This window comes from Ascaphus truei, chromosome 2, assembly GCF_040206685.1.
Source record: "Ascaphus truei isolate aAscTru1 chromosome 2, aAscTru1.hap1, whole genome shotgun sequence".
Taxonomy (NCBI): domain Eukaryota; kingdom Metazoa; phylum Chordata; class Amphibia; order Anura; family Ascaphidae; genus Ascaphus; species Ascaphus truei.
In genome coordinates, this window is record NC_134484.1 from 155576723 (window position 1) to 155595817 (window position 19095).

The 19095-nt window shown below is 39.8% G+C and overlaps 1 protein-coding gene across 5 annotated transcripts in view; it reads right to left on the reverse strand.

The window, feature by feature from the left end:
- Positions 1–19095, reverse strand: part of RTTN (rotatin) — a 182900-nt gene that overhangs the window by 69254 nt on the left and 94551 nt on the right. For all 5 annotated transcript variants that reach the window (XM_075585443.1, XM_075585445.1, XM_075585442.1 and 2 more), the window contains 4 exons: positions 10762–10948; positions 6043–6128; positions 1340–1439; positions 43–241 (listed from right to left, as the gene is read on the reverse strand). In XM_075585443.1, the coding sequence (XP_075441558.1) occupies positions 43–241; positions 1340–1439; positions 6043–6128; positions 10762–10948 (572 nt within the window). The remainder of the gene's footprint in view (positions 1–42; positions 242–1339; positions 1440–6042; positions 6129–10761; positions 10949–19095) is intronic.

A 19095-nucleotide genomic window follows, 5' to 3' on the forward strand; every position in this document is an offset into this window, starting at 1 on the left:
AGCACTGATTTGTGAAGAATACAATAACTACTTAGTCTTTACCTGGTCAGACCAGGCAATATATGTCCCTCATACAAAGCAGTTGTAGTGTCTTTTGGGTCCACTACTAGCAGGTTCTCCAGTAAGCTGCAAATTGCCGATATGAGAGTTGATGTGACTATGGAACACTGATCAGGCAAAAAGACAGACATGCGAGATTCTTCTGAGCTCGGAGACGTTGCTCTGGTTTTGTTGTTCTGACCTGTGATAAAAAGGCAGCATATTAGCTACTGTACTTACAAGATTTAAGGAAAGATTGCCTTTAAAGTGCCATGATAAACATTTTAGGCCTACTATTGCTATTGTACATCTTACAATTGTAGTGCCTAAAGAACGATGCTTCCATTCACTATACCAATGCAATCCAGTGAATTTAAAAACACAACATGTAAACTCTGACTAAAATAAAGAATTTAAAGATGAGAGACAAAACAAAAGTGATACTGTACATGTCAATTCTACTGGTTGTAGAACTTAAAAGCAATAAAATGAAAACAAAAGGATACAAAGCATGACTTTATATTTTACCCAGTGGCTTGAAAAAGTACAGTACATTAAAGAACTAAAAAAAGAATCCATAGTAGTGATATGTTTCAAGTGTTTAATCTTGGTTACAAATACCTTCAAAATTAAATACAAGTAAGACGACTATAAATATTTTAAAATCATTTCCCAAAATAACATGGTCAAATTAAAATTGTGAGTTTACATGTTTTTCTCTCCTTTATTCAATGCAACTATGTATTGCCTTGAGTAAGAGCTTAGTACCTGCCCTCCTATTCCACATTCAATGTCCTTCCATTCATCTGATTGGTGCTTAGAAAGAGATGGGGTGAAACATAACTTATTATGTCATTATAAGCCAAAAGAAAGAGGAAGTAATTAGCTTTTCTGAGATCTGTCTGACAAGAAAACATGACTTCAGTGCATTGAAGACATGCCTTCTGGAATTGACCAGGGCTGGAAACACTATGGACTAGTCATTTAGAATTTGTATTAGGTAGACAAAATGATCTAATCAATAACTTTGAAATTAATAAAATATGACTGTATTCATCTCTGTGGTTTGTATTTTTTACTTGTCCACGCAGTTTATTTCAGTCTGCACCATCCTGTGTCCCTCCCCCCCTCCCCCCATCTTTCCCCTCCCTGCCTTTTCCTCCTGTCTCATGACTATCATACAACAATTCCCACTATGGTAAGAGGAGAAGGGAGAAATATAATAATAACAAATAAAAAAAGGCAACAGCCAATATAAAGTGCATTATTCCAGGCCTGGCATTCGTGACTCTTCATATACCTTGATCCAGCAGTTGGTTAACTACGTTTTCAGAGAATAAGGGAGTAGACGCTGTAAGCAGGTCATCCACTCTGCCTGTGGAGGAAGACCCTGGAGGAATCTGAAAGTTACAAAGCAATCAGCTGTGTGTCTAAATTTCGTGAGTTTTTTTTATTTTTAAATATTTTTTTACTGGGTTTACAAGCGTTAAATAACAACATTACAACACAGAAAAAACAATAAGAAACACAGAAAAACATACTTTTACACAAAATTATTTTTGGTATTGCTTATCATACTAATAATGTCAAAATTCAACACATTAACACAAATAATAATACAAAAAATAAATAAAAAAAAAAACCAGATACAGATGCCATTATTTTAACAAATCACGCAGTGTAAACCTCGGAATACCCATGTCATGGCGCGGTATTTCTTCCAACCGTACCGCCTTAAGATGCAAGTGTAGGCGAGTACGTAAAATGTCATTTTAGTGTTCTGGCTTTTAAATCGACACATTAGCACAGTAGCACAGTACTGTACACATTACAATTCATTCATGTCATTGCATATAATTGCACACAATCCATGAAATTCAAACAAAGCAACCGCGATAAAAACGTGTGTCTGGGGAGATTGGCTGCGTTCATGCCGCGAGGAGTACAGCAGTGCACACGAAAACGGCGCTATGATTTCTTTAAATAATATCCGCTGCATCTGTAATAGCATTTTCAAAGTTTAACATCAAAGCTATCACCACACAATAGAAAAAAAGTGATAGTGCGCAGCTAATAACTAGTGATCAACAAATATTGGGTGAACAACAAATAAAGTGTACAGTGCACCGTGATTACGGAAACAATATTAAGGACCTTGAATGTAGATCTGACACTAAACGTGGGTCTGCAGCCTATCTTGGGGGTGGCTCGACATCCCAGGAACTAGACAAAAAACAAAAGAACAAGGCGCACAACGCACATAGTGTTATAATGTAAAAAATGTGACTTTATGGTTAAAAGTAAATAGTTCTGCGTACATCAAGTAGGAATCAACAAGCAGTTGGTATATAGGTTTACCACAACAGGAGATGACACTGTGCGACACCCTCGGATGGATCTCAGCATGCAATGGGTTTGGAGTCGTCTCATCTGCCATTTACAGCGTCCTCCGTCTTGGGGTGGTAGGTGGATATGTCCCTTGTAGAGAAAGCCCCACAGCACACAGTTCACAAGATGGTTAGTTAGCCGCATTCTCGAAGCATAGCGGAAGTCGAGGAGCGACTCGTGACGTCATCGCCGAGCGCCCGACGAGGAGTGGCGGCAAACGGTGTAGTGATCCATGGACACTGATTCCTGCGGCTAACTTACCATCTTGTGAGCTGTGTGCTGTGGGGCTTTCTCTACAAGGGACATATCCACCTACCACCCCAAGACGGAGGACGCTGTAAAGGACAGATGAGACGACTCCAAACCCATTGCATGCCGAGATCCATCCGAGGGTGTCGCACAGTGTCATCTCCTGTTGTGGTAAACCTATATACCAACTGCTTGTTGATTCCTACTTGATGTACGCAGAACTATTTACTTTTAACCATAAAGTCACATTTTTTACATTATAACACTATGTGCGTTGTGCGCCTTGTTCTTTTGTTTTTTTTTCTATCACCACACAGCCTCCTAACAGAATCTGGCATAAGATTCCCCATTCACTATCTCCCCCATCAACAATATACCATCATATTTCCTGAAGGTGAACTTATCTGTGACCTATGCTCAAATGTCTGTATAATTGAATCCCTATCTTATGACATGGTATCAATAAACTTTTCCCTTAATTCTTTATTCATCTCAGCTTCTAATTTGTCGATCATCATCAATTTATTCAGACAATCAATTAAAATATCTAAATTGCGGGGTTCAGTCTTTATCCGTTTCACGATCACTGTTTGCCTTGCTGCAAGCAAGCAAGACAAACTCTGCTAGCCTTGGGACATTGTTCCTTACATTGACCTCTTTCCACCTTTCCAAACTGCATAACTTTATCCCAAAAATCAGAAATAACCAGAGAATCCCACAAACAGTGTTTTAAATCTGCTCTTTCCTGGGAGCATTTGGGGCACTTATTTTTAGATTTCTTTATCCCCTTACAATTGATATCAAAAGCATACAGTATCTTATATTGCATCTCTCTCCCCACTCCTCAGAAATTATAATTTTCCTTACCCGAGTTAACCCTTGGAGTAACAGGTTGACTCCTTCAATTCTCTGCAAATCTAATGAACATTTTTCTTAGATCCTTCCCATAGTCCTTGCCCCTAATGCCTAATCCAATCATACACATTTGGGATATAATATTTTGTATTTCGTGAGTTTTTAATGTCTTCAGACCTGAAAGCATCTCTCTTATTCAGAGGTTTGGACTCAGTTGTTTCCAACGGATTGGCAGAACCCCCATTTATTGCTCTGGATACCACTGCTAACTCGTTTAGTGTTGGACAAGACAGCAATGCATTACATGTCGTTTCCATACTGAGGCGGGTTGATTCTTTTTTTGAATGCTAACATAAAACATTTTACTTGGAAGGAAAAAAACAAAAACAAAAACATCCTTCTGGCTTCTAGTAACTTCTGTTTCGTAACTTCTGTTTCATTACTTCTCTTTCAAATGTTCTACTCCACTGTTTAAAAATGAAATAACTTCTAGACCTAATTTATAAAAGGCTTCTCGAAAATAAAAATAAGTGCGTGACAAATAGTCGGTTTGATTCATCACCCCCTTTCACATTTAACTATGCCCTGGGCCATTTCTCTTCACACAATGTTGCTACTAATGGAGAAGTCACAATGCACAGCTATCGATGGAACGAAGAAAGTGCCCTTTCTAAAGATGTATACGGCTTTCAGGCAATGAAGGAGAAAACATTCAAGTGGATGAATTTGCTTTGATAATGTGAAGCAATACAGCCATTGCATAACAACAACACAAAACAAACAAGACAGAGGAACACTGAAGGCATGAAAATGCATCACAGCAAAGGTTTGATGTTCAATATGGACAGAGTGTGTCTGTTAAAACTATATACATAAATATCTTAAAAGGATTAAATACATAGGTAAATAATATATTTGTTAAACTGACAACAATCTTTTTTGCTGCACCTACTGTTTTAGCCATTTGTATGCAATTCAAAAATATATACAGTATCTACAGTAATTGCCTGAGAAAAGGTATTTTCCGATATTTCCTATGTTGCTCACTACAATATTACTAAACCAAAGGCATTCTTTGAACAGAGTCCTCATCAGTTTCGTACTAGCACAACATGTGCAACATGGGTTAAAGTTTTGCATCAAACACCCATGTAAGTTTACAATGTAATAGATATATTTAGCCAAATATACAGTATGCAAACAAAACCGTAGGCCTGTGATTAACATGAATTGTTTGAAGTCATTTCTTATGTTTTAATACCATTTAATTATTTTTTAAGCCTAGAAACTTAACAAAAAATAACTAGCCATACTTAATTTTCAAATAGATAACCTAAAGTTTCACCAAGGCAATGCCAAATTGCTCTGATGCTTTAGTATCCTCAACATAGTAATCTCTCCGAGAACCAATGTGTATTAATGGCAGTAACATGTTTAAGGGGTTATATATATTTTATTGAAACACGCAAGCACGTGTGACACGCACACTTTTGATGTTCGTTTGTGAACTTGGATAGCTAAGACATAGGAGGAGGTCGATTTCCTCCTGCTACTCCCTTGAGTCTAATGTCAGTCTGTGTTCAACAAGAGTTTGCACAGCCAGATTGGCTCTCGGACAAGGGCAGGGGAGAAGAAGAAAAAACTTGATTGACAAACCCTTCTATATTCAGAGGCCCCTACAAATATATTTTTAAAAAAAACAAAATAATCCAAAACATTTGCATTAGCATGATTAGCTTAGGGAATCCAATTAGATTATTAAATTGCAAAGGTTGTTTTATGACTGGCTAAATGGGATTGCACCATTAAGTGCTTCAGAGTATGCATCACAAGACCCTTCAGCTTTAAAACATTTGTGAGATAGCACAACAATACACGAAACTCTCACCTACCTTGTGGTAAATGACAGTTCTGGTATTAATCCACACGGACACATAATATTGCTTTGCCCGCGTTCTCTTATTTATAGTAAATGACCTTTGCACAGCTCATACTACTTTCACCACAAGAATTTCTGCATACATATATTTCATTTATTTGTTCAGTGTATCGCTGATCAAGCAAGCAACAGAAATACGATGAATCACTCAGCATAAGCATATATGGCCGAGTGTAAAGTGTCTTCTCAGCAAGTATAACACACAATTTTCAGCTTTGCAGTCTCTTGAATCTATTTCATAAGGCACTTCATCACACGACAAAAATGTTGACCTATAAAAGTTAATAACTATTAACTTTTTCAGTGCTAGAGGTCTGTCGCCACCAGACCATTGGCACTTGTGCGCGTCGGCTGAAAGAAAAAGAAGTGGAGGGGGCTGCACTTTCGGTTTTATCGATCCGACTGCTCCGTGTGTCCAATCATCGTCTAGAAAACAAGCATTTTTGCTGGGATTGACCTGGTTCATCAATAGGGTCTCTGGCGTGCCGGGTCCCTGGACATTTCCAGGTACGTCAAAAGGGCACATTAAAGGTTACAATGAACTTTTCTAGAAATAAAATGGTGGCACTTACTATAGTACTTGATGTTGACATAGAACCAGACGATGGATTCGAAAGAGGTACGCCACTCCGCCAAAGGTAAATAGAGTCATCAGAACCTGAAACAAATGCACTGAAGTAATAAGAATACGTGAATTAAAGGAGCGGTTCCCTTTGCTCATTTTTACCTTTCCTCCACCCCCGATTCTTAATTTACATGGGTGCAAAGAAGGGGGTTTATGAGTCAAAAAGCTCACATTTTAACTCTGGGGAACTTCTGGTTCCAGTGATATATCTGGAAAGGTGAAGTTGGTGCTGTTCCCCCAGGGTAAACAAAATGGCAGTTAAATTACCTGCGTAATCCTTTGTGGCTTCTTATCGGAACACGTGACGCAGGGGATTTAAATTTACTGATGCAACACTTTTCCCGGTATGCAACTCGGATAATAGGGGGTCCCAAGAGCTGAAATTAATGTTGTTCAGCTCTGGGTACCACCTGTTCCCACCCATTTGTAAGAAAAACAAAAGAACAGGGAGTGGGGAGACAGGGATGTACTAGTGCTTTAAATGAGCCTATACGTTTTAATAATGCACATAACTAAATGTTAACTATAAAACCCCTTTTCTGCTGAATCAGTCTGCAAAGTATTGCATTTTCAATACCAGTTAATCTATTCCTGAGTAAAACATACCTACTCATAAATCATCTAATGCAATGCTCATTACCACAGACAAAGACATGAGATAATCTCAGAGATATTTCTAAAGCCATCACAGAGAATGATCCTCTATAGGAAAGTCACTCACGTGTCAACTACACAACAAAACTTTAGGTAAAGGCCTTGTATTTTATTCTTAAGATATATGTTCAGAAAAAGTCCCCGTGTATCTGTGATAAAATACAGACCGAAGATGGTTTCATTACACTTGATTTAAAATGAGATTGATTCAGGCGTCTAACATGAAATGATAATGTGTGCAACAAAGTGCAAATAGGGCGGCGCAGTGAATAAAAATATAATTATAATTAAATAAATTGTGAATAAAGTGAACGTGAACAAGATTACAGCTCAAAAACCCTTAAGTGGATGGTTTGCAGAATCCACTTCAATAGTAGAATGTCTCGGGGATCAGGGAGCACAGGTATCAATCAATATGTGGAAAAATAAAGGCACAAAATAGTGCAAATACAGTTTTGAATCAAACAATGTGATATATATTATCAGGTGAATGGAGACTCACGTGGCATCAAATAAATTCAGGCATGTCAGAGATCAGAGGCGAATGCTTGACTCTGTAGTGATGATGGATAAATAATCCCACAGCTTGATGTCTGATATGGTTTTAGCAGCACACACGGCACCTCATCAGTCAGAGTGTATGGGAAAAAGAGAGGCTTCCATAGCGTAACACGATAATAACAATTTATACACGCAATAAAATTTACGCTTACAGTGTCTTAGATCAAAATAGGCACATAAAACAAGCGATATCACCAGCTCCAGTCTCCTCCGTCTCTGGCCTCACGTTCCGGACCGCAGGAGTTGTCTGGATCTGCTAACACACAATTGGCACAACCGGAACGGGGGTCCTCTGTATCCTCAGTCCTTGCTGTGCAAGGCACCACCATCCAAGGCTCTGCACCGGGCACACAGCAGGTACGTCTGAAGACACAGTCAGTATCGTGGGGAGACAACCTGTAGATTTCCGGGGGCGGCAGCTGATGACGTCACAGGCAGCAACTCTACGCGTTTCACTAAACAGTGTAGCTTTGTCGGGAGTCATTTGATTGCATTGGATGCTGGTGCCTTGCACAGCAAGGACTGAGGATACAGAGGACCCCCGTTCCGGTCGTGCCAATTGTGTGTTAGCAGATGCAGACAACTCCTGCGGTCCGGAACGTGAGGCCAGAGACGGAGGAGACTGGAGCTGGTGATATCGCTTGTTTTATGTGCCTATTTTGATCTAAGACACTGTAAGCGTTAATTTTATTGCGTGTATAAATTGTTATTATCGTGTTACGCTATGGAAGCCTCTCTTTTTCCCATACACTCTGACTGATGAGGTGCCGTGTGTGCTGCTAATACCATATCAGACATCAAGCTGTGGGGTTATTTATCCATCATCACTACAGAGTCAAGCATTCGCCTCTGATCTCTGACATGCCTGAATTTATTTGATGCCACGTGAGTCTCCATTCACCTGATAATGTATATCACATCGTTTGATTCAAAACTGTATTTGCACTATTTTGTGCCTTTATTTTTCCACATATTGATACCTGCGCTCCCCTGATCCCCGAGACATCTTACATGAAATGTCATCAATTTCACCAGGTTTGTGGTCTTGAGGCTAATGTGACAATAGGCTGCATGGTCAAAATGACCCATTTTTGAAGTATAGTTTATTGAAAAACTATATTCATTAAAAAAAAAAAAGTTTTGGCAAGTAACACCATGATATTTTCAATAATGTTGGTATGACGATGTGCTGTGGCCCACTTCTAGTGGAGTTTAATTTGTAATTGAATGTCAAGGGCTTTAAAGTTAATTAAATATATCTTTGTTTTGCCATGGCAAAGCAAAGTCAGGTCATAGAAAATGTCGCGTCCCCCTGGCTTGAACAGCTTTCCTTGCAACACTGAAGCACAGAACTACGATGAAGGAATCACGGAAGTAGTTTTGATTATGTAATAGCTTGTAAGACCGATATCTGAGACCTTCACTAACAGTACACATTGCGAGAGATGTCACGCATACGGTTTTCAGAAAGCAAACTTTTAGCACTATTATAAAATCGGTCCTTATATTCAATATTCAAATATTAAAATAGCATAATTATAAAAAGTGATCCAATTACTTATTTTGTTTTTTCTTGATTGCTATCTTGGATTTTAAATATTTCTGGAAAACTCATGGAATCTTTTGTAAATTAGTTTTGCGGGACCTGAAGAAGGTAGAACGCTTATCCCAAAATATCAAATTGTTCATCGAAATAAAAACAAAAGTTTCAACAAATAGTGAAATACGGATTTATTTTGCACAACTGCAACTGGACTAACACGGCTACTGCTACATAATTCCTATAGGTTTTTAAGCAAACTGAAACAGTACTTCTGGGTTATGGTTTTCTGATATAGGATGTACAATTGTCTCCAAATTCCAAACATGCATATTAATAAATGAGTGTGAATATAAAATTACACAGTTCTCCTTATAACACCTATATACGTTTTATGCCCACAGAGCAGTGAACACATGGTTATAGGTGGGCAGGGTAGTTTTGGGCAAGGTTTTGGTTTCAAATACAGTATGTACAATTTTATAATTGGATTCAACTAAAAAAATCTAGAGATTCTAAGACTAAATACATATAAAGACTTCTCTGACCTGATCTCCTGGGTTTTTAGATCGCTATTCCTAAGCAGTAAACCTCATATCTTTTCTTATACAAATATACTGCCCAAAGAAAATTCCATTTAATGTAAATCACTGCAGCACAAACGACTATTACTGCTCGTTACAACTGTTTTATTTGTAGTGCTTTCTACATGTGGTAGAAAGTGTTCAAAATAATTTGTCCATTTGTTATCTTTAGCTTTTTATTGGTGGACAACATTATAGTGTACACTGGGAACTTTTTCAATATAACATAATAAATGATGGCAAATCATTTAATAACCCCAACAACTGCAAGGAAAGGTATGTCAGTCTGGCCATTTTGTCACGTTATACTATTATTGGAAAGGTGTCCTGTCATTCTGTCCTGAACATACAGCTGAACCCAATTATAATGCGGTGCTCGGGGTCCACATAATGAGACCGCATTATAACCGGGATCGTGAAATGGCCGCCACGATCAGCGAGGACTTACCCGGCATCGGCAGCTAGAGAATTGCTTCTAGCATATAAAGGGTCATGGGTTCGATTCCTGCATGGTATGGTATAATTTATAAATTATTATTTTATTTTTATTTTAATTATAATTTATAAATTATTATTTTATAATTTATAATATAAAATAATTAATTAAAAAAATAAGATGTTTATAAATCGGGAGGCACACACACGTAGCGGAACGCGCTATAACAGGGTTGAGCTGTATTACTTTTCTTGACCAACATGAAAAAACAACCCTGTGATGTATTGATGTGATATACATATTTAAATGGATAGCTTTTGTCACAAAGCAATCCTGCCTACAGAATGCAAACTGGAAGGTCCTTTGGGAAAGGAAAAGTGCTATTTTTAGCTCTGGGAACACAGAAATCAGAAGAAACTAATAATTGGGCCCCAGAGACGTGAATCACTACTAAGGATTATTATTGGAGCAGTCTTCTCCCCACTGATCTTATAGAGAGTCATACTAGAGTAGTAAGGATTCAAAATATTCCAACTATCTACCGTATATAATAAAATGAGAGAGAGGACGACACCAACAAAGCACATGATAAGCAGCCATGTGGAAGAAAACATGTCAACATTTTACAAAATGATAATAAAAATGATTAAAAATGAAAAGCAGCTGCAGTGAAAACGAAAGAACCATGTTACTATATTATTTTATAGTACCGATAAAATGCATTTTTAAAATGTAAATGTGTGTTATTAGTTCTTGCATTCATGTCAATTCCCCTTGATGTAAAAATGTTGCTGCCAAAACAGCAAAAACTAATGGAGAAATAAAGAAAAGGCCACTCCATAGAAAACAGATCGTGTCGAACCCTTAACATCAACCTAGGAAAGTACTTACAAGTAATATTTCCTTGCGTTGTTGTTGTCATGAAGGAATGACTGAAGTCAAAAGTGTAACGTCCAAGATAACAGTTTTTCACCATCTGACTCACATGATCATAGAAGTGGTAGTGCTGCAATAAAGCCAGAAGGGCAGGCATGCCTACCAAAGATAAACCAGACTCTTCATCATGTACACAAGGTCCCTGAGAACAAAACAAGAGACATTAAATTCTCTATATTCAATATAAAATTCCAAAAACAGACACTGAAGAATGTTTCTATATTTTCTCTAAATAACACACCTACACGAATATATTTAAACACACACCCACATGAAAATGTTAACATGGTACATTAAAAAGGCAATGTGTAATATTACACATTGTAATTCTTTAATGCAGTAAGATAAACAGGAAGTAACTGCACAGCAGAGAAGATGTCAAAGATAGCGTAATCCACTGTTGATCAATTTCCCATCTTAATATGCAGAGATTTGATTTAAAGAATTATTTCATGCACAATTTTTATTTTTCAACTACGGCTTTAATCATACTGTACATGGAATCTACTAATATTTGTTTCACAAAATTGCGCCATTAGGCATAAAGCCTTGTGAAGGATGTGCTAACATTTACATTTTCCTACCACATACATACATATGTAATGGTGTTTCCCCCACCTTCTGTGAGATTTCCCTGTTACCAGATGTATGGTGCATGCTACCTGTTGGCTCACATAATGCTGAGTTGTCCGACGATGGTTGTGGGGACTGCAGGACAGGCCTATGAGGTATATACTCGACATTCACTCCATGGTACACAGCGCCTCCTTCTGCTGTAGGCTCCAGATGTATGAAGGTAATCTCCCACAGTAGAATGTTTTCATCTCCCTCCAGAAAGATTACACACCAAGCGGGAGATATATATAACGGGAACCGGCTTTATTCTTCTGCTCACAGTCACAAATGACTCCTGTCCAATACAGTCACTCGGTTCGGGTCCCCAAACTTCAGATGGTCCCTGTACCAACACTACGGGTCAAGTGCCTCCGCAGCAGTCCCTGCTCTTCCCCAGCCCTCTAGCAAGACCAGGGGAATAGGTAATCACTCATTCTCCCCCTTAAGGAAGAGGACCAAAGCCTGCTAGTGCACAGCAGCCCTGCGTGATACCTTGTCTCTCTCAACAGCAATTTCTGACTGGTAACAGTCTAATGGAGGTGGGTGGCACCTCCCCCCAGAGCTCACCCCTCCCCCCCTTTTTAACTTGGGAGGTTCTGGCTATTTGCTGAATGGACAAGACTCACTGCAGTTGCTTCCCCTCATACAGAAGTAAAAGGAAGGGTTCACAGTTTTAGCGTTAGGACCTGCATTTTTGGTTTACCTTGATGTTTGGTATGCAGGCTTACGATGCTTTGGCCAAAGGGTTTAACTAAAGAAACAAGTAATTACTATTATTATTGAAGTATTTAAACTTTATACTTATTACCATATATGTTTTGTCAATTTGATGTAGCTTTGGGCACCCCGTCTTTTGTTGTATACTCTCTCAACAGCAGACAACTAAAGTATTTAGGATGCAACCCTCTAAGTACAGTAGGAGGAAGGTACCAGATCTGAACCCAGGATTGGGAAGAACACAGACCTACAGTATTCCCACCTCCTCCCCTGTCACTCAAAGGTACTGCCTGAGTGGGGAAAACCCATGGTCAGTCCTGACACTACCTGCTCTTATCAGGGCTTGCATGTCAGGGAGGGCAGACTGGTAGCCAGACCAGGCATGGCTACACATACATACATATTTTTCAGACATCTGAATGTAAATAGATACCACCTAACACTAACATAATGCCATTTTCAAGAGTAACTTTCTAGAAAGTCTGTATGTTCCACTGTGGCAAGGAAAGAAAGGAACAGTGTCAATATACTGTACCACTACTATAAATGCGTAATCCGTCTGGGAGATATAGTGATTTGGTTGGAATCCCACACAAAGCTTTGCTGGATAAATAAGGAATTTAATGCATGATCCTAACCGTGCCCCACTCTTATCCCTACAATTTAAACACACGCCTACAAAATACACACAATGGGAATTTGCATGTATAACAAAAGCTGCCTGTGTATAATTTCAATTACAAAACGGCTTATTTTTCCTAGCATCTCAACCGTTCACATATACAAGACCTGTAAAGTTTGCAATAGTACTCCTGTTAAAACGGTACTTACTCCATTTCTGCATATTTAGAATGAAGGATACATTGTATGACATGCTTTAAATGTCTATTATCTAATCTAATACAAACGTTATCAAGATCATTCAAATTTAGGTAACAGGCTACTGTTAGCTTGTACAGTATACATATGCAGACTCAGCGAACTCCATCACAGGGAAAAGTAAAATCAAAATAAATAAAAAAGAGCTAAAAGCTTTGCATAGTTATGAAGAAAAAGATCAACATAAGCACTTTTTTTTCTCAACTGATAAGACAAAAAAAAATGTAGACTCTGTGTAATTGAAGCCTAACAAAAAGTACAGGCCCAGGCTCAACGAATATAGTAGCTTGTTATTAACCAAATTGGCCTCTGCTTGAATCTGAAAATGGTATACAAACTGGTCGGCGGTTTTGTTAGGGAAATATCTACCCACTGTGAAATGGAAATCACACAGAGAACCATATGGCCTACAGATGATTATTTCTGACTGATATAAAATATGATTTGTAGTCAGATCGGAATTGCATATTTGTCCTCCTAAAATGTCTTGTAACAGGAATATGCACCTTTTCATGTCCTAACACAAGTTCTTTCATCTGTAGGTAAATGCAGGCTTGCTATTTCAGTCTAATACAATGTAGAACAACAACAAAAAAGTGGGAAACCATGTTTATTTTTAGCAATCATTATTGCTATACTGTCAGATGTTCAGCTTCAATTACCAGTCAGTGATTAGAAATTTGCATACGTTTTTCAATGTGCTTTGCAAAACATTTTTCTACATTATTTTTTAATATATCATCAAAAATTGCAATTTACAAAGGGTTATTTTATAACTTAATATTTGGCACATTTTTATTTGGTCCCAAACTTCAGCAAAAATGGCATCTCTATTGATGACTGGTTTTAGATTACATTAAAGGACAAATGTCATAGCCTCTGAGGAAGATTACACATGAAAGGGAATGGGAATAACGAGGTGTGTTAGCAGTGAAATCTAACATATTTGAAATGACAGTTGCAATTGGGAAAAATGAGTACATAAATGGACATGTCTGGATTTCCTGAAATCTGGTATAAGTATGTGATGATGTGTATTGAATTCAGAATTACTTGGAACTTGTGCTGACTAATTGTTCATCCATAACTTGCTGTGATGCCGGTGTTGTAAACCTTGGAAAGAATGATGATGAGATGTTGTGATGCTGTGCATATGTGTCTGAATAAATAGAGAAACAAAGAATTTGATCCAAGGATTTATTGACTAAGGTGACAGTAATAGATGTGTGCAGAAGTATGCAAATGGAGACCGTTTAGGGTGAAATTAACATATACTGCAGCTTTATTAAGCCTGTCCCTTTAAACAACACAGCAAACAAAAATATACAAAAACAACAAACACCTATCCCTTGATAAGGGCTAACTAACTCCCCCCAGTCCCTCTCGTACAAGACTGTGAGGATAAGCCCCTTTTCAGTCTTCCACCCCAAAGTCTCAGTGGTACCTTAAAGCAAGTGTCCCTTCAAGTCAGTGGTGTCCAGGTGTCTTGGTGTGCTTGAGGTTCCAGCCTCTGGGCAGGTTCTTGGGTCCTCTGCATCCAGGAAAAGAGGTCTGGTCCCCTTGTGTCTTGCCGTCAATACACAGTCCTCCTGTATATTCAAGACGCTCTACTCATTTCAGCACTGTTGCGTGCTGAGGAAAATCTCCTTCCTGTTTCTCACATGAGGCTTTTTACAGAGCTCTCTTTAGTCCAAGTGGAGACTGGCTAATTGAGTGGCTGTAATTAACCAGCTCCATGCTGAATTCAGAGCTCTGAGGCAGCTGTATCCAAACAGTCCCTGTTACATACCACCCCTGTGTTTGTAGGAAGCTTTGGCTTACCACGGCTAAAGCCCAGCCTTCCACTCGAGATACCTCTGCGGTTCGAATGAGTGAATGGAGTACGAGTACCCTCAGTCCCGCTGGGATTGGAGCCCTTTCTCCAAGCCAGTAATGTCTCCTCAAGAAGGTGCTTGAGCTCAGCACTCTTCAGTCGATCGAGGAGGACTTTTCCCAAGCACAGTCTTTCTTCGGACCACTTGGTCAAGTATTTTCCTCTGCGTCGGGTGATCCTTTCTTCCCTGAGCTTAGGGTGACCAGCTGCATCAGGTTCTGTAGCCATATTTACAGGTGGTTTAAGCTGGGCGGAGTTTTAAATCGATACCAATTGACTCCCGTGGCATCTCTGTTTGGTAGTTAACTAGTGTTGTACCTGTAGAGGTGTGAACTCTGAAACAGTTCTGCCTCAATCTAGCCAAAGACTAGAAAGAATTTTTCTAGTGTCTATTTCCATTGTGGGGATCTGGCTTGGGCCATGGGGCAACAGTAGTATTATTGTAATGGTATTGTGCTTCTCAGCCGTAATTTGGTTCTTCTTTCCTGAATTGTGTGGAAAGACTATCGTAGTACGGAGATGGCATTGCGGGTGTGCTTATACTGTCGCGGCCCCTTTTATTCTCCAACATCTCCGAATTTTTTCGGGGATATTTGTTGAATGGCACGCACTTCACCGCGTTCATGCCGCATTCACGTTCATGCATTCAATATTACGATCGCATCACAATACCGGAGCATATTCTGGAAAAAAAAAAATACTGCATCTGCCCGCGGTAATCAGAGTTGCGCCGATATGGCCGCATTAGGCTAAAGGATCATCCCTCACTGGTTTCGGCTCCGCTTCCCTGGTATGGTTGGTTGAGGGTTCCTCACTGTTCGCACCAGACAGACACTTCTTTGGGTTACACAACTCCTGACTTGGGCCCTCTGGATATTCTGTCATCCACGTGACCAATCCTCCATTTTATCTAGGCTGCAGGGCATCTCGTCACCCCTTTTCCTCCATGGGAACTGCGGACGTGTCTGTTCCTTTCACGGTAAGTGAAGAACCACTTTTCTTTTTCCGCTTTTTTGTTTTAGATGACTCCGTTCCATCAGGGATACTGGGGTCACCTTCTTTATTTGAAACTTCAGCAGTTTCACTGTATCCACTAGGCTTTTCTTGCCGTTGCGTTAGCTGGCGTAAATATTCAGTGATCTGCTGTTCCCGCTCTTGCTCCTGCAGATCACACTCGTCATCATAGAGACGGGATTTTTCGATGTGAACCGAGTTCAGGCACCTCCACCATCCATGGGGTGTTTTGTGGGTGTGACTCGGTTCGGGTTCCCCATAAGAGATATCTTCATTCTTATCCATATCCTCATAGATATCCTCGATGAGGAGGAGATCGTGGTGTAGCCCCAGTGTGTGATGTGCAATAAAGTTTGTTGAGATCATCCGGGAGTTTTTTTAAGTCTGTCATGCGCAGTTGCGCCGGAGCCCTTCCATTCTATGGCTTTATTAAGCCTGTCCCTTTAAACAACACAGCAAACAACAATATACAAAAACAACGAACACCTAGCCCTTTGTAAGGGCTAACTTACTTCCCCCAGTTCCTCTCCTACAAGACTGGGAGGATAAGCCCCTTTCCAGTCAACCACCCCAAAGTCTCAGCGGCACCTTAAAGCAGGTGGCACTTCAGGTGTAGGTGTCTTGGTGTGCTTGAGGGTCCAGCCTCTGGCAGGTTCCTGGGTCCTCTGCGTCCACAAAAAGAGGTCTAGTCCCCTTGTTTCTTGCTGTCAACACATATATGTGTATATTAAAGACCCTCTCCTCATATCAGCACTGTTGTGTGCTGAGGAAAATTTCTTTCCTGTGTCTCACATGAGGCTTTTTACAGAGCTCTCATTAGTCCAGATGGAGACTGGCTAATTGAGTGGCTGTAATTAACCTGCTCCATGCTGGATTCAGAGCTCTGAGACAGCTTTACCCAAACAGGGATACGTCCCTATTACAGTGACACACCTTATCTTCAAGATAGAGCAAGACTTATCTTCATAGGAGAACAAGCAAGACTTATCTTCAGCAGTGGAGAAATGGAAACATGGTGTGGGTGGGGATCAGAGGAGTAAGTTAAACAATGAATAAGAAATGTGGGTTAGCCGTGTTACCTTTAATAAAGCATGTAAAAGTTGTTTTGTTAATCCCGAAAGAAAGTGCGGTTGAAGCGAGAAGGCATTTGTAGTGCAGAAAATCTGCAAAACTATAAGATTTCCTCCAGAGACATCTAGAATAAATACTGCAGAGGTAAAGAAAACGTGCTTCTTAAGCCTAGGTCAGGAATTAGAAGTAGGTTTATGTCACGAGAGAACAGAATTTATATATAATAACCGGGCCAGATTGAACAAGATTAGGATATAGTAAACTGAATGAGTTTATTTCCTATGAGCAGAACAGACAATACATCAAGCAAATAACATTACATAAATATTTACACTTACTGGGGTTGGATAATGAGATATTCAGTCGAATAGCAGCTCATTTAGTTGTTAAAGTCACGACAAGCACAGGAATAAGGGGTGCAAGCAATTATATAGATGCAGGACCCCATTCCTAACATGGCAGTTCAGTTATTGGTGAACAATTACCTTGTCCCAATCACAGGTTGACAGGTAACGCGAGAAGCAGGGTTTACCCAGCCCCTAATTAGTACACCCCTCCCCTGGTCCTACTTGGCCAGCCCATTTATAAAAAAATATGACAAGAGGCCTGGGTGCCATTCTGTCTAGTAAAATGCTTATTGGGGCAGAGACCCATCCTGTAAGGGTGTTACATTTAACCAGTGAAGTGGTTATCACCTAGTTGTGAGACCAGGTCTGCATATTCAAGTGAGTCATAGCCCCCTTGATCAGCATATGGCCTCATTAACACATCAGAGGGTTCATGTAACTCGCACTGCGTTTCTCAATAATAATATGGCATAAACTATTACATGGTGAAATCATAATTTCTATTAGTATAAAGGGGTTAACAATCCTTGGGCCGCCTCCTATAGGTGGGATTTAACTTGTGTCCAAATATCACCTTTTTAGCATTTATACAGCGAAAGTTATAATTTTTCCACTTAATCCATTTTCAGGGATACAATACCATTCTTCCCCTCTCTCCATGTTAATATATAACATAGCAATTAACACACAGTACTGCTGGGGAAATACATCTAAGACCTTGGACAATTCTGCTGAAGCGGGGGAATGCAGCTCGACATATACACAGATCCCATTAACCCCTCATATCCCGATCAGGATATATAGAATATGGTTAACCCTTTCCCTCCCGACATGATTTATACACATACAGGAATATAACACAGAGCTGCAGGGAGTTGCAGCCTTATTCTGGGGGGGGGAAGATGTGACAGGGGAATGCAAGTTATTACCCAACACACATTAACCCCTTTTGTCCCACGCATGATTGTAGGGGCAGCCTGCTGGGGGGTGACCCCTTTATTCAGGCCTGGCATAGCCTCCCATCATGACAGTTTACACCGCAGCAGAAGGGTCTAGAGAGGAGGGAATGAAGTAAGCATGGACTAGATTGCTAGGATCAGAAGCAGAGTCTACAAAATAAAGTTTAGAATGTAAAGTTTATTGGAGAGCTGTGGTCCACGGATTTATGGTCTTGAATGTCACAAATGTAGCCAGATCATACAGAAGGTATATCAAGACAGGAGTGAGAGATGGATAGGATGATGAGATGCTGGACAGAGTGGAAATGTAAGTGCAATCAGAAAGGGAGCAGTTTCTAGTGGAAGCCAGTGTGGGTGCTGGAGACAGAGGACTCATGGATGTACCAGTTGAAGTACCACAGGAGCAGAATGGGAGATTGAGAGGAGAGAAAAAAGCAAAGGCAGAATCCAAGATCTGACACAAGGCTGGAGAGAGAGAATGTAGAGGTAGGTGGTTAGAAGAGGATAACCATATGGATGGATAGGGAATAGCCAGGAGTGTCAAAGGAGGAAAATGAGAGGGTAGGTGGTACAGAATCTAGTACTGAGAGGACAGAAGGAGCCAAACACCTCTACCTCAGTCTCCAGGGAATGGGATGTGGGAGAAGGAAAGGTCACCAGAGGAAATGGCATCATTGAGAGCAGTCAGATTAAGAAAGGAAAGAACAAGGAGGAGAGAGCATATTCCAACGCAATGCACTCCAAGATATACCATTTATTAAGTTAGCGTTAAATACAAAATAAATAAAATACACACAGATGGTACGTTAATCAT